Below are 21,906 nucleotides of genomic sequence, written 5' to 3' on the forward strand. Positions count from 1 at the left end.
ATAATGAAATGAAATGCTTACAACTCAACATGAATCAACATAGACTAATTAAGAAGAATTGTTGGGTGATGTATTATAAAATAAATGTGAAAATACAAAAAAAAAAGAAAGTTAGTGGATAGAGGCACTTGGCTTTATAACTAAAGAATGAATGCCATTTGATGATATTAAATTAATTGTTCTCGGCCTAATAAAATGTCTCTTTGTTAGTAAATTGCAATAGAACCTGCATTGGTGTTGTGTTCTACCCTAAATTGAGCCAATTGGTCAAGTTTTGTCTTCTAGTCATTAAATTTGTCCTTGGTGTGTGGATTCGAACCTATTGTACATGTACTTCTATTCTATGACCCAATTTGTTGATCTATGTCTAATCTACTCTTTTTCCTACATTTAGGGACATTGATATTTAAAAACACCTTACAAGGGTTGTCACTTTATTGTAATGAGAAATGTTCAAGTAGGTCAACCCTTGGAAATGTGTGTATAAATTATTAAAGACAAAAAAGAAACATCCTAGAGTGAATTGTGCAAATTCATTACTCCTTTCAAATGTGCTAAGTTCAAGCATTTCCCCATTGATTGCTTAGGCATTTATAGGATGAGAGAGGATGGTTGAATCCGTGAGGATGTAAAATGCATGCAAATGAATGCTTTTCAATACAATCCTATGACACTAAATTACACAAACATGTGTTTAATCAACTCACAACATCTAGTAAAATAGGTTAGAATAGATCAAATTTGATTGTGAATTTTAGAAAGGCAAAGGCCTAATTTATGACCATGAGATTGATCCTAGGATTGTAGAAATAACTTTAAAGGAATAAATGGTCATAATTGTACAAACAGTGAATATTAATTTACATGCATAATCATAAAATTAATTATATGTGAGGAAATGTATGTAAAGGTCTATACATAGAGATATATAAACTAAGAGAACAAAGCCAACTTCTTCATCATATATATGAGGAGCACAAAACTCAATGAAAAATAACATGGAGCCATAAATTTTATCAAATGTAATCAAATAGAAATATACAAGCTAAATGAATAAATCCAACTTCTTCATTATATATAAGAGACACAAAACTCAATGTAAAATAACACGGAGACAAATTTTATCTAATTTAAAGTAATGTATGTAAATATCTATACATAGAAATATAGAAGCTAAACGGATAACTCAACTTCTTCTTTATATAAAGAACACAAACCTCAATGAAAAATCATAGGAAATGATAATTTTTATTAGATATGAAGAAATGTACGTAAAATCTTGTACATAGAAAAATATAAACTAAAAAATAACTCTAATTTCTTTATTTATATATATAAACACAAAACTCGATAAAAAATAACAAAAAAAACATAAATTTTATTAAAAGTGAAAATATGTATATAAAGATTTATGCATAAAAATATTAAAAACTGAAAAAAAAAACTCAAACTTTTCATTATATAAAAAACACAAAACTCAATGAAAAAAAAAATATTAAATCATAAATTTTATTATAAATAATAAAAAAGGGTTGTAAAGAACTAAAACATATGAATATATAAATCAAAAGAATAAACTACCTTCAGTCAAATTTCACCATTACAATGCATTGGGCTAAGTTTATAGCTTAAAAAACAAAAGTCACGTTGCAGTAAAATTTTCTGCGGAATACAAAATGCATAATTCTGACACTGATCAGAGGCCTTCAAATTTGTCCATAAATACACAGGGCTAGGTATATAAAATAGCTCAAGCTTGAAAATCCCAGCTAAAATTTTCTTTTTTTCTTGGGTTGTGGACTAAGACTTTGACGAACGCTGTGAGAATTTGAGACGAGAGCCAAAGGCAATCAATCCTGTGCATTTTGAAGCAAATCTATGGAGGAAGGCAGAAACAGCGTTGGTGTTAAGAAGGAATATAAAGGGGGAATAACTCCTTTTGTAGTGGGGGCGTGCATCGTAGCAGCAGGAGTGACGTCCATGGATCCCTTCCTCAGAAAGTTTTTCCCGGCCACTTACAGAAAGATGCACCAAGAGGAGGCCCGTACCAGCGCTTACTGCAAATTCGACAGCCAGATTTTGACTACCTTCACTTCGTCCATGTATATAGCAGGATTAATAGCTTCTATGGTGGCCTCCCCTGTTACCAGGATCTATGGACGAAAGCCCTCCATCTTGGTGGGCGGTCTGAGCGTTTTAATGGGCGCTGCTCTCAATGGCGGTGCTCTTAATGTGGGTATGTTGATAGCTGGGCGAATCATGCTGGGCATTGGCATTGGATTTGCTGATCAAGTATGTCTTCTACCCATCTTGTAACTCAATTGTCTCCTGTTTTCTTAGATAAAAGTTGTTAAGTTAATCAGCCACAACCAATGAGGTAGGTGTTGTAAAAGATGGCATGTGGACTTAGGCATTTAATCTTTGAAATGTAGGACGCGGGCAGTGAATAGTGGGGGGATCTTTTTGGACTCCTCAATTGACAGACGAGGAAAATAGTAATTGGAATAGTTATCACGTGCACTTGCAGTTTAAAATGCCTGCCGAGTTTGATTTAGTGACGCAGTTAAGGAACCTACAGATTTGATTATTAGCAGACATGGACAAATACCTGCTCTGGCCCGCCTATTTCTTTTAGTTTTAATTTCCAAATGCATGTTCAATTCACAAGGTGAAGACTGACCATCCAGCCCTGCGCATCTATTCAAACCCTTAGAAAACGCAAATATGATAGTAAAGACAATAAAATACCCGATTGGCCCATCAGGGCCCAGCGGATCTGATTCTAAATCCATATAATACTAAGCATAAATCGGCCAAGACAATATTAAAAACCAAAAAAGGGCAGGAATTAATTAGATTTCAATCTGACTGTAATAATGTGACTTGACTGTAAGTTAAGTTGATTATAAGCTTTTGTCAGAGTGCGGAACGCTTAGAGTTACAGAGAGTAATTTTGTTTTGCTGGGCATCCATTGCATGCTCTAATACAGCGGTTTTATCTTATGAGATGGAGATTACCAAAGAAAAGATTTGGATTATAGTTAGAATTTATATGCCGATAGTAAACGGTTTAAATCATATATATTAAGTTTTGATTTTTAGATTTAAAAGTTAAATATTTTTGATTTTTAGATTTAAAAGTTAAATATTTAGAATTGACTGATAATTTTTAGATCTAATATGTTGCTTAATGTGATTTAAGACTGATTTATAAATAATTGTATTCACTTTAATAATAATTTAAATTGGACAGTCTAAATGAACTATTATAAAATCCAAAACTTCACAAGCTTTCATGATTAAAATTCATAATAGAAAAACTTCAAAATGTTTCAATGTTCTGTCTCCTGATTCCTTAGATCGCTTGATCAATGACTTTCCCTCATTCATTCGGTTATCTTTTTTTACAGTACTAATCTAATAACTTGGATTAACATAGTAATGAAATTTATGATTGGGAGTGTAGGCAGTTCCTCTGTATCTCTCAGAGATGGCACCGAAGCAAATGAGAGGAGCATTGAACATGGGCTTTCAGCTGTTCGTTGCCGTGGGCACTCTGTCTGCGAGTCTCACAAACTATGGAACTACTAAAATCCACAATTGGGGATGGCGTCTCTCCCTTGCTTTGGCAGCTGTCCCCGCTGTAATACTGAGCTTAGGGAGTTTATGGCTTCCAGAGACACCCAACAGTCTGATGGAAACACAGGGCCCTGAAAAAGCCAGAGCTATGCTGCAGAGGATTCGCGGCACTGTTGATGTTGAGGAGGAGCTGAGTGACATGATGGAAGCAAAAAAAATATCAGAAATGGTGAAACATCCCCTGCACAATTTGATGCAGAGAAAATACAGGCCACAGCTTGTGATGGCAGTGGCCATTCCCATGTTCCAACAGCTCACAGGCATTAATGCCATTGTTTTCTATGCCCCAGTGTTGTTCCGAACAATTGGGTTCGAGACCAATGCCTCTCTCATGTCCGCTGTTATTACAGGAGTCGTTGGCTTAGCTGCTACAGTGCTCTCCATGATTGCTGTCGACAGATATGGACGTCGATTCCTCTTTCTGCAAGGGGGATTACAGATGCTCATTTCCCAGGTAATTTAACATTGAGTGTGCTTTTATGAGGATATTAAATTTTATTAACATTTTCTTATTTGATTTCTGTTATTAATATTTATATGTTAATATTGTTTTAATGTGTAGGTGATAATTGCTATCATTTTGAGCATTAAGTTTGATTCTTTGGGTGATGGAAGCATGTCAAAAGGGTACGCGTATCTGTTGTTGCTAATGATTTGCATATATGTGGTAGGGTTTGCATGGTCATGGGGTCCATTAGGATGGTTAGTACCAAGTGAGATATTCTCATTAGAGGTCAGGTCAATTGGACAAAGTATTGTTGTTTCGGTGAATCTATTGTTTACATTTGCCATTGCACAAGGATTTCTTGCCATGCTCTGCCACTTCAAGTTTGGAATTTTTCTTTTCTTTGCGGGATGGGTATTTCTCATGACCATATTTGTGTATTTGTTTCTCCCTGAGACCAAAAACATAGGCATAGAAGAGATGAATAGTGTGTGGAAAGAACATTGGTTTTGGAAGAGATTTGTCAATGAGAAATTCCAACACCAATGAAAATCAAGGTATCAAGCAATGTTGAAAATAATTGTTGCAACTATGTATACTTTTTATTCTAATAAGATTTACTTTTGATTGGTTTACATCATTGTAATCCTAAATATTTTTAGGACTTCTCTTACACACACACAAATGATAGAGTACAAAACTTATATAACGATATATGCATTTGCTGCCCCAAGTTTTTATCAGAAATGTATACCGAGAGTATTGAATCAAAACAATCTCAAACAATGAGGTAATATAGTCAAATATAAGGAACCTGCTCCTTTATAATTTGTTTCTCAACCCTATAATTGTGTTGCAGTTCTTTTTCCTCCTCATTCGGACCATGCTTCATGTGAGGAAAAAAGTGAGCATACTGGATATTAGTTTTGTACACGAGCATAACACCTTCCCGAAGTAGCGTCATAATATATCCTTGGGAATTTCCATAGTTACAGAAACATAGAAATGTAGTTCACATTCAAACTCAGTAAGGAGCCTCCTCTTTGACAGGAAAATCTCTTCATTTCCCCTCTTCCAAAGAAACAAAATAAAGTAAGACAAAGCCAAAATCTATTAAGGACAATATCAAACTTATCCACAACCAACCATAATCTTAGACCAAGAAAACCCACCATCATTATGCCAAGAAACAAGAAGACCAAACATAAGAGTCCATAATGCAATAGCTAGTTTACAATAAATAAATAAATGATAAAAGGTTTCAAAAGTATTACAAAAATCACACATCCTTAGACAGACCATAGGAACACAACACATCCTCAATAGCTAGAGGTGGTTGAAGATCTTTAGCCATTTGGGTTATGGGCAATTTAGTTTCTAGGCCCTATTTAACCTAGCATACATGTCACTTAATCCAATCATCATATTGTAGATTTTATTAACTTGCACTTCCAATAACTTGGTGCCATCAATCCATCTTATTTGCTTGAGAAAATCTGAATCAGTGATTAGCTTTCCAAGAAACCTATCCCCCAAAGCATCAATAATCATGGTGAATGTCCTCTTTTGAAATGAGGGAATATTGAAATTAAATCTCATTTGTCCTCATGTCCTTAGTTTTCCATCCCTCAGGATAACTTGAAAAATACTGACACCCTCTGTATGAATCAAGATTTTGTAGAGCAACCTTGGGTTAAGGCCAAGGGTTTAACATTACAATATGGATTCCACCATATGGATCTAGAAGTCACAATATAAGCAAGAGAGATGCACATAGCTAACCAATTGATCATCAATTTTCTAATCTGAGTCCAAGCCTTCCATAGAGATGCAAACACCATAGAGCCAAAAAACCTAGTCTCATGTTGTCCAAAGAGAAAGTCTAGAATATGAATACAAGCCCACGACTTGTCTTTCTTAAGTTTTGACAAGCACAAATTATTTCTAACCAACACTTTCCAAGGCTCCTCACCTTGTAAGGCCTTAAAAATCCACTTTGAAACCAAAGCCATATCATGTACTCTTAACTTCTTTAAGCCTAAGCCACCTCAACCTTTTAGTATACAATACCACTCCCAAGAAACAGAGTGTCTCTTTTAATTACCCTTCCCATCAAACCGCATGGATTCTCTCAAAATCCTTTGAAGTTTATTAAAATAAACATTGTTAAAGATTCATGCAAAAGAGTGGTAAATGGCATGGGAAATAAGGACTTTCTTCACTACTTGAATTCTTCCAACCAAAGAAAGAAAATGGGTCTGCCACTTTTCATGCTTCTTTTCAATTTTCTTAAAGAGTCAATCCCACATGCAATTAAGAGGAGGGGAGATAAAGAAAGGGATACCAAGGTATCTAACAATTTTTCTAGAACTTGACCAATCCCATCCTTTAGAGACCAACCAAATAGGGGGATCATCAACCCAACCAAGCACCAAAGGTTTATGAAGAGCAATTTTTTACCCTAAGGCATTACAAAATATATGCAATCTATGAATAGTGTTGACATATATATAAATATACACATATAGATAGATCAACAAAAACTTGAGATTATTAGATCAGTTTGAAATGAAACTTACAAGAATAATAGCTATTTTCATATAACTCTACTTAAGAGAAAAATAATCAAACAAGTAAATTTAGAATCCTCAATGCAAAGAATATATGAACATATGATCAAGATGACATAATTTGTACCCTAGAAAAGCCCTCTAAGAAAAAAAAAAACAATCTCCAAAAGCACTCACATAGTCAATGTTACCTTATGAAAAAATATTATAATGCAGTTGTAGAGTCTTCATGCAAGGCTTCTAAAATATTAAGTTTACTAATGGCACATGAGAATAATGTAACAAAAAAAATGAACAAATAAATGAGAATCATGTAACAACACATCTCAATGCATGCTTCCTCTCCTTGTATATATGCAAATTACAAGAGATGTTCAATCAATATTAACCAACAAGCTAAAGATTATGGCAACCAACCTCAACAACTACTCATGTGCTTTCTTTTATAGAAATAAACTTGCACAAAACCACTAAGTGATAGTACATAAACACATGCCTTAAAATCACGAGATTACAAAAACATGTCTCCCTCATTTACTTTTTGGTACCATATTTTTTCAAAGTTAAATATTTATCCCAATGTTATTAACAATATACAAAATAGCCCCAAGAATGTCTAATTCATGGGATGCATGCATCCCTAGTTTCCCCAGGTTAATGATTTGAAGAAGTCACATATTATATAGAGGCACAATAAAGTAAAGATCCTAAAGTTGAACCTAGTGCATATCCCAATGATGCATCTTGCTCATCCATTACATGTGTTATGGTTATATGATTTCTTGTGATCTATTAATTGATTCACTTTTAAGGATTTAATAAAAAAATCTAATGTTTCATTCATTAAAAATATAAATGTGTGCATTGAAAATTTAGGACGCATCTTCCATATGTGCACATATATAAGAACACATATACAATCTATATGTAACTATCTACAAAAATATGCAAATACAAACATACACTAAGCACCATAAACATAAAATAGACATATTGTGATCACAGACTAAGTCACATGAGAAATGGAATCTCTAATATCATAAATCATATAGTTTAAGTATATTAAAGTACCTAAAACATAACAAGAATAATTATCATATTACTCAAGGGGGGTTATTTAGAAGAACCCTTCTTCATCCCTCTCCTGCTCTTCATGCATTTGGAGGACTGATGTCTCTTGATCCTTGAATAATACCTCTATCATGACCTCTTTCTTTTGACCCATACCTTAATTGGCCAATCTCCTATTAAAGGTTCACCGACTCTACTTGAAATTGAGGTAACCACCAAAGAACAACTATGGTTACTACACAACTACCTAGTGTAGGCATAGTTATCCTCACCTATTATCAATTCAACTTCACATCTAATTTATCTCAATTTAAATTTAATCTATGTCTAGGAATAAAATTATGTCACTCACTCTAGTATGGAGCACTTCATGGTTGCACCCATGTATGCCTCCTAAGACTAATTATTTGAACCAAATAATGATACAAAATGACCAACATGAATATAATCACACATAATGTGATCCGACACTTCATGGTTGCACCCATGTATGCCTCCTAAGACTAATTATTTGAACCAAATAATGATACAAAATGACCAACATGAATATGATCACACATAATGTGATCCGAAAAAACCACTAGGATGATATATGGTAGAATAATAGGGGGTTAACATTAAGAACGTATAACAAAAAATTAAAAGATGTCACCCTCACCCATAGTTGAAACCCGTTTTCCATTTTGAGTTGCTCATTGATGGTACATCATGTAGTGATGGTTCACTTCTTGCCATTGGTTCACCACTTTTGATGGGTTGCTACTTATTAATGGGTCAAACACATTGCTATTTACTCATTTTTCTCTAGTTCACTGCTTCTTGTTGGTTTTCTTCTCGTTATTGGGTTGTTGCTCATCACTATTTTCCGCAATGTGGTAATGAATGGTGATACCTTCTTTGTTGACATGGTTGGTTTAGTTGTGCCCTCCTCTATATGTGAAGGCTTGTTTGCTTCTATATACGCTCCCCTTGTTATGGTTTGTGGTAAGGAGATGGTTGAAAATTTATTAAAAAAAATTCTTGTCATAATACTATTTGCAATTTCAATGGCCTTTGGCCTTTTCTCCCTAATTTGCATAAGTGGATTTCTGATTCCTAGAGGTCTCTCACCAAAGAGCCTTTTCAACCCTTGTGTTGGGGGTTTCTTTATTATGGGTTTCATTTTATGTTTTAAATATATTGGAAAATACAATTGGAATTTTTTGAAGGTGGATTCTACCTCATTAGGTGTTAGCAACTCAATCTATTCTCATATTTTAGTGCACTTAGACATCTCCAAACCACTTCATGTAGAGGCAATTTAATGATGGAAGGTAGGAAGTGAGTTAAGCGACATGAATATGAGAAACTTCCTTTTTTAGTGTCAATAGTGCTTTGCCATTCCAATCACTTGGCCTCTTATTATCTTCATCGTCATCGTAGAAGTACAAAGTCTTCTACTTGATGGTGTGAAGCCCTTCCTAACTATTTGACCATCCAACCTAGGGAATCATCATCGTCAGGGGTTGACGATTATTCTTATCCCTCACCTAATTTATTTTTGTTGGTCCTTTGGTATCTTCCTCTTAAGTTGGTACAACTTCAATTTGACCTTATATTATTCCTATGACCTTAGTAGGGAACTTTGTGAGGCCGTGTGATGCTTCTAACTTGATGGTTGTTCTTGTGACCTTGTTGGCGAACTTTGGGAGATCTTGTGATGCTACTAAGTTGATGGAGCTATCTTCTCCATTGGGTTTTCCTTTTTTCACTTCACACACAGCTCCCTTGGAGGTGTTAGTGAGAGAGGGTGATGTCCTTTCTCCCCAATGTATTGATATATAAGGAGATGTTTCTTGGATGATCATCTAAAAAAGGAAGAGATGTAGGCAACAGTGCAACAAATGAAGAGGGGGGGTGTGAATCCTTTTGCACACAAACTCTACTTAACTTAAACACAAACTCGAATCTGATTATTAGCAATGAAAGCATGAACCATCACCACATCAATAACATACATAACACCAAAATTTTTGATGTGGAAACCCCAGTTAAGGGAAAAAACATGGTGGGAACCTACCCACATTGAGATAATAACCTGTTAGGAGTAGGTGAAATATTACAATGGGGAATGCACATGCATTCAGGCACATTGCCTAGAGCTCACTGCTCAAATACAAGAAGGTCTACAACCATGAGGAAGGCTCACTACCTTACAAGATTTAGACAACAATCCGAATTACATGAACTGATGAAATAACATCCCAATGTTAGGTTACAGTTTCAGTTAAGCACATATACTCAAGGGGTAAGTGCACAAAGATGGTGGTCAAAAGGGGGGGTATAAGTGGACACTTTTTTTTTCTGAAATCAAGTGAACTTGAACTTGGAGGCAAAATTTGAAAGTCATCCACTCAAGATATGAAGATAATCAAAGAACAAATATTGTAGTACTCTGAATCTAGTTTCCAAACAAATAAACTTTTTCAAAATTGGATAAGATTAAGGGGGTCAAGTCCTTCACGCACGAAAAACAGACCTTGATTTTTTCAAAAAACATAACATAGTGTCTGACGTGCGAATCAAAAAAGTCATAGTTAGATTTAACATTTTGACAAATCCTTTGGCAGAAAGATAGTTAAGAGTGAGCACTAGAAGATGTGTATTTTTTTGTAAGTTTTTGTTGAGTATTTTATTTTTTCATGATTTTTCCAATCGAGCACATCCTGAAAATTAGGTACCTGTTCGTGCGTGAAGCATAAGTTGCACTAAAAAAATAAATACAGTTTAATTTTTTTTTTTGTAAAGAATCAAGTGCACTACAATAATATATAACGTTTTTTAAATTTGGATAGGTATATCAAAAGTTATTTAAAAAATGGTGCATGTATGTCTGTGAAAACTATGGAGACACTGGTAAAATAAATTCAATAATAATATGTTATTGTTGTTCAAATTTTTAAAAAATTATATGGTTAGAAAGCTTAGAAGATGGGTGAAAACATGGTGGCAATTTTAGAAATACCCACTTGATGAAGTGTAAACCTGATGATGACAAAGTCGAGAAACCAAGTTGATAAAATAAAACACGTCAAAGAGGAGGGAAATGGAGGGAAATCAAACTTCCAAACCGTAGCTTTGTCATTCAGGCCTATTTCCAAGCCTAAATAGTCAAAAGCGTGTACGGGGTACCTATGGTATAAAAAGCGCGTATGGGGTACTTATGCTGTAAGAAGCGCGTACGCTCTATCTTAACTATAAAAAGAACGTATGCTCTATTTTTACTATAAATAGCATGTACATGCTTTTTATTTTTAAATTTTGGGAGTGTTTATAGTATGATATTGTATATATAATATGTGTATATACATATAATATATAATTTATATATAATATAAAAATATATAATATATAATATCTATATATATATATATATGTATATAATTATATATAATATTTATATATATATATATGTATAAATAATATGTAATATATTAAGTATATATATATACACACATATGTGTATTGTCTGCCTCTCTCCCCCTTTCAAGCACGTAAAAGGTCTCTCTCTCTCTCTCTCTCTCTCTCTCTCTCTCTCTCTCTCTCTCTCTCTCTCTCTCTCTCTCCCTCCAATATATCTTCTTTTTTTTTGCATATAGATAAGGTGATAAGAAGATTGACAAGGTGGTCGGTTTTTATTTTTATTTTTAAAGAAGATGGGATATAAAGTAGAATGTTTGGAGAAGATGAACGTATTGGTTTCTTTGGATCATGTGGATGTATTGGTTGGATAATCTTTATGGGTTGTATGGTGTACTAAGGGGTCATATGGTGTCTTATGGCCCCTTAGGACTCCATATGACCCCTTAGGTGTTGTTATGGGTCATATGGTGTCCTAAGGGATCATATGGTGTTCTATGATTCCTTAGGACACCATATGACCCCTTAGGACACCATATGATGTCGTTATGGGTCGTATGGTGTCTTAAAGGGTCATATGGTGTTCTATGACCCCTTAAGACACCATATGATCCCTTAGGTGTCATTAGAGGTCATATTGTTTCCTAAGAGGTCATATGGTGTCCTATGACCCCTTAGGACACCATATGACCCCTTAAGACACCATACGACCCATAACGACACAATATGGTTTCCTAAGGGGTTATAGGATGCCATATGACCCCTCAGGACACCATACGACCCATAACAACACCATATGGTGTCCTAAAGGGTCATATGGTGTTCTATGACCCCTTAGGACACTATTTGGTTTCATTATAGGTCTTATGGTGTGCTAAGGGATCATATAGTGTCCTATGATCCCTTAGATGTTGTTAGGGGTTATATTGTGATCTATGGGTCATATGGTGTCCTATGACCCCTTAGGACACCATATGGTGTTGTTATGTGTCTTATGGTGTCCTATGACCCCAAGGACACCTTATGACCCCTTAGAACACCATATGGTGTTGTTAGGGGTCATATGGTGTCCTAAGGGGTCATATGGTCTCCTACGACCCCTTAGGACTCCATATGGTGTCGTTATGGGTTGTATGGTGTCCTACGAGGTCATATAGTTTTCTATGACCCCTTAGGACACCATTTGGTGTCATTATGGGTCGTATGGTGTGTTAAGGGGTCATATGGTGTCCTATGACCCCTTAGGACTCCATATGACCTCTTATGTGTTGTTATGGGTCATATAGTGTCCTATGACCCCTTAGAACACATGCATGGATCCCTAAGATACCATATGACATGAAAAAACACAAAATGGTGTCCTCCAAGTTCAGGTTCTCCTACAACCCCTTAGGACACCATTTGACCCCTTAGGAATCCATATGATGTCGTTATGGGTCGTATGGTGTCCTAAGAGGTCATATAGTGTTCTATAACCCCTTAGGACACCATTTGGTGTCATTATGGGTCGTATGGTGTGCTAAGGGGTCATACGGTATCCTATGACCCCTTAGGACTCCATATGACCTCTTATGTGTCGTTATGGGTCATATGGTGTCCTATGACCCCTTAGGACACATGCATGGATCCCTAGGATACCATATGACCCCTACGAATACCATATGACCCTAGAGAGGGAGAGGAGAGGGAGGGAATGGGAGAGAGATACACCTAAGATAGGAGGAGAGGGAGAGGGAGAGACAAGAAATAAATGAGAGAGAGAGAGGGGGGAGACATAGATAGAGAAAGGGAGAGAGAGAGAGAGAGAGAGAGAGAGAGAGAGAGAGAGAGAGAGAGAGAGAGAGAGAGAGAGAGAGAGAGAGAGAGATTGGGAGAGAAAGAGAGACCTAAGAGGTGGAGGGAGGGAAGGTGAGAGAGAGAGAGTAAGAGAGAGAGAGAGATGGAGAGAGTCTAAGTGAGAGGGGGGAAGGGATGGAAGGAGAGTACAAGAGACTAGAGAGAGAGAGAGGTGCAAAGAGAGAGAGAGAGTGAGAAAGAGAGGTAATGAAAAAGGGAGAGAGGGAGGGGGAGGAGAGAGGGAGAGAATGAGAGAGAGATACACTTGAGATAAGGAGAGAGTGAGATACAGAGAAAGAGAATGAGAGGGAGAGACTTTAGAGAGAGAGAGAGAGACTTAAGTGAAAAATAGAAATGGAGGGGGGGAGGTAGGGAGAGAGTGGGAAAGAGATACACTTGACAAAGGAGGAGAGTAAGATAGAGAGAGAGAGAGAGAGAGAGAGAGAGAGAGAGCCAAAGACTTGATAGAGAGAAGGAGAGAGAGTTGAGAGAAAGAGAAATGGAGTGAGAGGGGGAGAGAGAAAGAGAGTTAGAGGGAAAGAAATACTTGACAAAGGAAGAGAAAGGGAGGGGGAGGGAGAGGGATAGAATGAGAGAGAGACACTGAAGAGAGGGGGAGAGAGTGAGAGATAGAGACATTTGAGAGAGGGAGAGAAAGAGAGGGATATATGAAAGAGAGAAAGAGGGTGAGGGAGATGATAAAGAGAGGGAGAGATACTCGAGAGAGAGGGAAGAAAGTAGAGATGGAGATGCGTAAGAGACAAAAAGGTAGGGGTTAAGGAAGTAGGGAAGAGACAAGAGAGATAATGCTGATAATAACTCGTAGAGATTTAGAACCACTCTCAAACATCCTGATAATATATACATAAAATATAACTTAAAGTATAAGAACTCATACTTAAATTTTATATTTTATGTATATATCCTACCGAAAAACCTAATGGAATGCTAAATGAATTGCTTTTTATTGACAGACAAACGTGTACGCAGTTTAAAAACTAAAACTGCGTACAAGGTTTTTAGTTTCTAAACCGCGTACAGGGTTCTTAGTTTCTAAACTACGTACACGGTTTTATTTTTTAAACCGTGTACATGGTTAGTATACTTTAAACCCCATACATAATTTATCTTTGGTTAGGCTCGAGAAAAATGAGCCTAAACGAGTACGGGTTTCTTTAAATTTGAAATACCCCATGCGCGTTTTGTTGTTTTTCATGTTTTTTTTGGGTGTGTCCACTTTTTTGATCACCATCTTTGTGCACTTACCCCAAGACTCAATACTTCCACACTTATGCACACTCTTTCACACTTCTTTTAATTTCTCCTTTCCTTTTGAAAGATAAAAATAATATTTGCACACGTAGATACATCTTTCAAATGAATATTACATGTATTTATACAATTCATTCAAGGTCGACTAAATCCTTAATACAAATTACAAAATATTAACCTCACACGCTACAACAACACATGCAAACCCAAAAAAATGTCGGGTAAGACATAGTCTAGACCCAAATCACCACTGCAAGCATGAAACACCTCCAATAATTATGCCTCGATCATCTGCAATACACTACAATCACCATAAATGTTGCATAACATGAAGAACACCACCAGATCAAGAAAATGATCAATACCTCGCAAAATGATCAATGCAAACCAACAACACAGATATAACACGATCTATAAATATCCACAAGCAACGCGAATCACCAGAGAAACAACCACAACATCACCACTTACTAGAATCTTTATCATCATTATATCGAACCTCAAGAAAATCAACTCAACTGACTGACAAACTAAAAGATTCACTTGTTGACTTCCAAATCACAAACCATTTGAATTGAGGACAAAATGAACATCCCAAATACTCATCCAAATCTGCAAACCAAGATATAGCAATTCCAGAGCAATGCGAAGCACAAAACAAAATACCAACTAAAACGAACAACTGAATAATAATCATAATACCGGATCACACAACTCAATCAAAACATCATGCAAACCACTGAAACTTTTGTTGAATCAACTAGAGATACTTATCTCAAAACCCATTAAATCGTAACAACTCATTTGCAACGCACTGACCAAACCAACTCACTTAATTTGACTACAACACTAGAATACACAGAAGCATATGTTGACATCAATGACAAAACATCATTCTAGCAAACTTCTCAATAATATCCAACAAGAGAGGCCTTCCTAGGTTAGTTTGAAACTCCCATCCCAAGGTTAAGAGGGCGAAGATTGATAGGAAAAAGCATTGTCTAGTTTTCATTTGTAGTTTTTTTGGTTTGAGGACTTGAGGTCTAATGGTTTTGTTTTGTTACAATTCAATTGTTTTCTTGCTATGATATTGGGTGTCAAAACCCCTTCAAATGATGTAGTTATTGGTTCTCTAGTGGTTTCTTGTTGGTCATTTTGTTAAGGGTTTTGGGATCCCTTCAAAACCTATTTTACCTGTAGTAATTACATTAAGGATGTTTAGCAAAGTGTACTTCAACTTATGGTTATTATATAGTTTATTATCTCAAATAAAAAATGTATAACAATATCCCTAGTAGAAATGTTTATTTCACAACCCTTATAAATTGGGTTGGCATAGTATGGGGACATGTAAAGGTTAGGACAATGAGCCCAACTTTCCACAAAACTATGTAATGGTTTGCTAATGTGTAGATGTATTAAGAATTCTCCTAAAATTGACACAAAACCAAATAGAAAATGGCATGGGTGTGTAAATTTTATTGCTATACTTTGTCCCAACTTTAAGATACCTACAAATCATAGAATTATCATATATCTCAAAAACATGCATCTCTCACAAACATACATGTAAAGTAAATAATCATGCATAAAGGGACATGTCATAGGGACTCCATGCAATCTGGTCATGTAGGTTCATCCTTTGGTCTGCACTCTTCATAAGAAATTTGATAAAACAAAAGAAAAATATGAAAAGAGTAGATCTTATCTTGCAAATGGAAATTAAAAATAAAATGCAAGCTCACTTATCTAGGAAATAGAAAAACATAAAATTGAGGGACTTATGCCTACTCAAAGTGTGATAATGTTATGTTTGGTTTTGTGGCCATAGATTTAAAAACCTTACTAATAATGAAATTTTGGAGGAAACTAGGTTGTCTATGATTGATCAAGTTCAAAAGATGTTAAAGAATACAGGGTGCCCCTAAGCCTAGTCTAGGATAATCAAATGGAATTCTTAAAACTCACAAATAGAAATTGACTAATAAAGAAGAGTTGTATGCTAATGTGTTGTGAAAGTAAATGCTAAACTATGAAAGAATGTGTGGTGTATAGGGTGCTCAACTCTATGACTAACATTTGGCAAATATGAAATTTATTGTTTTTTGCCTAGTAACATTCATTTTCTTCTTTGCCAATGAAATCCCTTAAATATTGGAGTGAACTCGTGTTATGTCCCAAGTTGAGTTTGTGGGTCTACATTTGTTTCATGGCCATAGAGTTCTTTGGTATGCGAATCTAATCCTACTCTATGTGTAATTATGTGTTGTGACTCTCTTAGTTGTGTGTGTGTGTGTGTGTATTCAAGGATTGTGGTACTTAAAAATACGTTGGAAGGGTTGTCACTATGTTTCAATGATATCTTCACGTAGGTCAAACCCTTGAAATATATGTAAAAAGATCAAAGATACAAAAAATAGTGTCCTAAAGTGAGGTGTGTAAATTCATTACTACTTAAAAATGTACCGAGTCTAAGTGTTTCGCTATTAATTGCTCCTCATTGCTTCTAGGATGAGAGAGAGAATGATTGAATGTATGAAGATGTAAAATGAATATGATTGAATGCTTTTAAATACAAGCAAATAATAACAAGTCACACAAATGTGTGCTTATTAAATTTACAATGACTAGTAGAATAGTGAAGTTGACTAGATTTGAATGTGCAAGGATGTGAAATGAGTATGATCAAATGCTTTTAAATACAAGCACATAGCACCAAGTCACACAAAGGCGAATTTATTCAACTTATAAAAACTAGTAGAAAAAGTAAAATCGACCAAGTTTAAATGTGAAATTTAGAAAAAAGGTAAGGATCAAGTTCACAACCATGGGGTCAATCATATGATCATAGAAATGAACCTAGATTGACAAATCTTCACAATTGTATGAAGGGTGAATATCATGTATGTGTAGAGTCATAAACATCATGATAAATGAAGAATGCGAAGAAGGATTTTTTTATAGATACATATAAAAACTAGAAAAATAAGACTTCACAAAAAAATATAATCAAAATCATTTTTATTAATAAATATGTTCTGATTTTCCCAAAATGAACCCAAAACCCAACCAAAAATCACATGAATATGCACACACTATTACAATTGCATCGAGTCAAAGTTAGAGTGCCGAATTCAAAATGCACAATTGGGACATTCGTTGTATCCAGCCCAGCCTAGCGCATTAGTTAGTCTCATCTACTAGTTGACCAGAAGCAAGACTTTGGATTACAGCTGCCCACCTTGACGTTGAGTGGCTTGACTTCAAATTTGGCCACATCAATGACTAGAGAGCTATACAATAAATATATATACAAGACTTTCTTGGGCGTTGTGAGGCAGCGAGACGAAAGACAAAGGCAAACATGGAGGAAGGGAGAAGCAGCAAGGGTGGTGTTAAGAAGGAATACAAAGGGGGAATAACTCCCTTTGTAGTGGGGGTGAGCATTGTAGCGGCAACAGGAGGCCTCGTCTTCGGCTACGACAACGGAATCGCAGGTTTGACTCTCTTTCCTTTGAATTAGACTCAGTTGCTGTTTTTAGACTGAGATCTAGAATGGGTAATGGATTTCTGTTTGAATTTTACAGGAGGAGTGACCTCCATGGATCCCTTCCTCAGAAAATTTTTCCGGGCTACTTACAGAAAGATGCACCAAGAGGAGGCCCGTTCTAGCGCCTACTGCAAATTCAACAGCCAGATTTTGACTACCTTCACATCGTCACTGTATATAGCGGGATTAATAGCTTCTATGGTGGCATCCCCTCTTACCAGACTCTACGGACGAAAGCCCTCCATTTTGGTGGGCGGTCTGAGCGTTTTGGTAGGCGCTGCTATCAATGGCGGCGCTCTTAATGTGGGTATGTTGATTGCTGGGCGCATCATGCTGGGCATTGGAATTGGATTCGCTGATCAAGTATGTCTTCTATCTTATCTTGTTTGGACTTCTTTGTGTATTTTTTTTTGTTGTCTATGTTTTGGATCAAACATCTTGATCTAACATCTTGATCTATTATTAGAGTAAGAAAGTAAGAGAGAAGTGATGAATCATGGTGATGGTGTTTGATCTGGAATTTTGGTAACAAAAACTGTACATAATAGAATTCAGAAATATTTGAGCTAGTAGTCGACATGGATGATGAAAATTTCATTATTTAAAAACAAAAGTGCTAAAATTATTATTTTTAATTTATTTGATTTTATATAAATGATTATTGTGTTCCAATCAAGATATTATTATCTATGGATAAGATTTGATTATGCATAGCATTAATTTGTTGATTTATGTAAAATCAATATGCTTTTTTTTGTCTTTATATAAGAAATTTTATAAGGGTTTAAATAGCAAATTAAGTTATATGATTCAACTTGAAGACATTAATTTGCTGGATAATATGATTTTATATTATAATTAACTAGTCTATGGTTAGAATAGAGAGGGTGCCCTCAAATTAATTTATATAATATTAGTTTTGAAATATCTTATCTTTTTTAATATAAACATAAATTTGTTAAGTAGTTGATAGCTCTTTTAGTATATATATATATATATATATATATATATATATATATATTTTAATTTAATAAGACATTTTTGGATTATCGAAAGGATATTCAACAAAGCTATGATATGAAATAGAAACTATTTATAATTAAATGTTATAACATTTTTTTAATAATAGATATTGATATTTTATTTTATATGTTTGTTTTATTTTTCTCAAATATTAATAGTGATAAATAAAGTTTTGAATGTAATAAATTATTTTACACTTTTGAAATACTATCATGATGATTTTTTTAATATTTAATAATATTAAAAAAAAAGATTTTATAAAAAAATTAATGTATCAATAAACAATTTAAGTTGTGATTTATCTTTTTTTTTAATAAATTTAAATCATTTCAATTAAGGCCCTCTAAGACTTCATATCATGAAGTATAATATATAGTCTTAATATGTTTTCATGACTTTCATATAGGTTGATTGTAGAATAATAATTTGTTGGTTAATATTATTTTATTCTAGGATTTATCAATATTTTATTATATTAGTATTGATTAATGTCTTGTTGTTGTATCAAGATAAACACTAATTGACATTATATTGTATTAGTATTGACTTTTATTTTTTAACACAAACATAAATTTGTTAGGTAGTTGACAGCTCTTTTAATGTATTTTTTTTGGTTGAAGAGAATTCAATTTATTTAAACTTTTTTGTTTGTAAAGAAGAGGATCTAGTGGTTGAGCATGTTTCAATAGTTGTGATAGTATTTGTTTGTTTATTGTATAATATCTTAAATAGCATAGCATTAGTATTTGTGATTTTAAAGTTGTTAGTGTTGATTGAGAGTACTTCTAATTGAATTAAATGTATTCTTTAGATCCAAAAACCAACAAATATTGTCATCTTGTATGAGCGCACAAATAAAACATGATTTAATTCACAACTATTGATCTACTCTTTTTTTGATCTTTTGTTGACACCTCAACAAATGTATGTTGATTTTGCATCATATTTGATCATAAGTACTAGTAATTGAATTAAATATATTCTTTGGATCCAAAAACCAACAAATCAGATGATCTCATATCAACACACAAACAAAACAGTTAACACACAACTATTAGTCCTCTCTTTTATTGATTTTTTTTTTAAGACCTCAACAAAAAAAATATGTTCATATTTGATGTCATATTTGATGTCACATAACTTCATCTTTCAATTATAACAGTTGTTATCTAAGAACTTGAATCTAACATAGTATTGAAATCCATGCTTTGGAGTGTAGGCAGTTCCCCTGTATCTCTCAGAGATGGCACCGAAGCAAATTAGAGGAGCACTGAACATGGGGTTCCAGCTGTTTGTTAGCGTGGGCGGCCTGTCTGCCAGTCTCACAAATTATGGAACTGATAAAATCCAGAATTGGGGATGGCGTCTCTCCCTTGCTCTGGCTGCTGTCCCTGCTGGAATACTAACCTTAGGCAGTTTATGGCTTCCAGAGACACCCAACAGTCTCATGGAAACACAGGGCCCTGAAAAGGCTAGAGCTATGTTGCAGAGGATCCGTGGCACTCTTGACGTTGAGGAGGAGCTGAGTGACATGATGGAAGCAACGAAAACATCAGAAATGGTGAAACATCCCCTGTACAATATGCTGCAGAGGAAATACAGGCCACAACTTGTGATGGCAGTGGCAATTCCCATGTTCCAACAGCTGACAGGCATCAATGCCATTGTTTTCTATGCTCCGGTGTTGTTTCGCACAATTGGGTTCCAGACAAATGCCTCTCTCATGTCCGCTGTCATTTTAGGAGTCGTTGGCTTAGCTGCTACGGTGGTCTCCATGATTGCTGTCGACAGATATGGGCGTCGACTCCTCTTTCTGCAAGGGGGATTACAGATGTTCGTTTGTCAGGTACTTCACTCTCTACTCAAAACTTAAATGCTGACTCTAACTCTAACCTCCTTATTTTATGAATCTCATAATCAACCATGTTAATGAATTTGAGAGTTTTTGGATTTGACTGCGTGTATCTTTTTTATCAAAGTTTGGGATCATATTCTATGATCCATCATTAAGATAGTGAGCTAGATATTCTAATTTCTCTTCTTTCACTCACTATCTTGAGTACAATCTCAAGCATTGAAAGAAAAAAGATACAATCAATTCGAGAAGTTCTCAAATTCATCATTAATTTATTTGTTTAATTATCTAATTTAAAAATTAACATAAAAGCACATCATTTTTGACCTAAGTTAAACATTAAATGTGTTGTGAGTGTAACTATGAGAATATTGCAATTTATCAAACATTTCTTCATTTATTATTTGATTTATACTATTAATGTTGATATGTTAATATTTTTTGAATGTGTAGGTAATAGTTGCTATCATTTTGGCTACTAAATTTGATTCTTCGGGAGATGGAAGCATTTCGAAAGGGTATGCATATTTATTATTAGTAATGATTTGTATATATGTGGTAGGATTTGCATGGTCATGGGGTCCATTAGGATGGCTAGTACCGAGTGAGATATTTTCATTAGAGGTGAGGTCAATTGGGCAAAGTATTGTTGTTGCAGTTAATCTGTTGTTTACATTTGCCATTGCACAAGGATTTCTTGCTATGCTTTGCCACTTCAAGTATGGAATTTTTCTTTTCTTTGCGGGATGGGTGTTTCTCATGACCCTATTTGTATATTTATTTCTCCCTGAGACGAAAAACATAGGCATAGAAGAGATGAATAGTGTGTGGACAGAGCATTGGTTTTGGAAGAGATTTGTAAATCAAGAATTTCATATACCAATTGGAATCAAGACATCAAGCAACACATAATATAATCATTCTCTTTCTGTTTTGTATTCCACAAAGATTACTTCTAATTAGTTTAGACTAATGTACTTTAATAATTTTAGGACTTTCCTTTATAAGTTTGGGCTTGAAAAATATATTTTGTTAGTTATTTCTCTAGACAAAACAAGAACATTACATTGTTAAGGGTCGTTTCATCAAATCTTTAGATTTTCTCTATATTCTATATTGTCTTATTGTTCAATGAATCCACAAGAAGATCATTGCATGCAAAAGTAATCATTTACAATATTTCTTGTGAATATTATCTTTAGGTGGAGTTTAGGTTGAAAATTATTTATCAAAACTAATTATTAGA

The 21,906-nt window shown here is 34.7% G+C and overlaps 2 protein-coding genes across 2 annotated transcripts; both read left to right on the forward strand.

The window, feature by feature from the left end:
• The first annotated feature begins 1,878 nt into the window (after window positions 1-1,878).
• LOC131056495 (sugar transport protein MST3-like) lies at window positions 1,879-4,633 on the forward strand. Its single transcript, XM_059208743.1, has 3 exons — window positions 1,879-2,292; window positions 3,467-4,093; window positions 4,202-4,633. The coding sequence occupies exons 1-3, from the start codon at window positions 1,879-1,881 to the stop codon at window positions 4,631-4,633; spliced, it is 1,473 nt and encodes a 490-aa protein (XP_059064726.1).
• A 12,945-nt stretch (window positions 4,634-17,578) lies between these two features.
• LOC131056496 (hexose carrier protein HEX6) lies at window positions 17,579-21,606 on the forward strand. Its single transcript, XM_057990832.2, has 4 exons — window positions 17,579-17,729; window positions 17,820-18,145; window positions 20,025-20,651; window positions 21,114-21,606. The coding sequence occupies exons 1-4, from the start codon at window positions 17,597-17,599 to the stop codon at window positions 21,570-21,572; spliced, it is 1,545 nt and encodes a 514-aa protein (XP_057846815.1). The 5' UTR covers window positions 17,579-17,596; the 3' UTR covers window positions 21,573-21,606.
• Window positions 21,607-21,906: the final 300 nt, after the last annotated feature.

The sequence above is a fragment of the Cryptomeria japonica genome, chromosome 7, assembly GCF_030272615.1.
Source record: "Cryptomeria japonica chromosome 7, Sugi_1.0, whole genome shotgun sequence".
Lineage (NCBI taxonomy): Eukaryota > Viridiplantae > Streptophyta > Pinopsida > Cupressales > Cupressaceae > Cryptomeria > Cryptomeria japonica.

What these genes read in the sequence shown, in the direction of transcription:
- LOC131056495 (XM_059208743.1), top strand. Translation starts at nt 1,879, where the DNA reads ATGGAGGAAGGCAGAAACAGCGTTGGTGTTAAGAAGGAATATAAAGGG. An exon ending in GCATTGGATTTGCTGATCAA is followed by an intron (nt 2,293 to 3,466) that starts GTATGTCTTCTA and finishes TTGGGAGTGTAG; the next exon opens with GCAGTTCCTCTGTATCTCTC. An exon ending in TACAGATGCTCATTTCCCAG is followed by an intron (nt 4,094 to 4,201) that starts GTAATTTAACAT and finishes TTTAATGTGTAG; the next exon opens with GTGATAATTGCTATCATTTT.
- LOC131056496 (XM_057990832.2), top strand. Translation starts at nt 17,597, where the DNA reads ATGGAGGAAGGGAGAAGCAGCAAGGGTGGTGTTAAGAAGGAATACAAA. An exon ending in GAATTGGATTCGCTGATCAA is followed by an intron (nt 18,146 to 20,024) that starts GTATGTCTTCTA and finishes TTTGGAGTGTAG; the next exon opens with GCAGTTCCCCTGTATCTCTC. An exon ending in TACAGATGTTCGTTTGTCAG is followed by an intron (nt 20,652 to 21,113) that starts GTACTTCACTCT and finishes TTGAATGTGTAG; the next exon opens with GTAATAGTTGCTATCATTTT.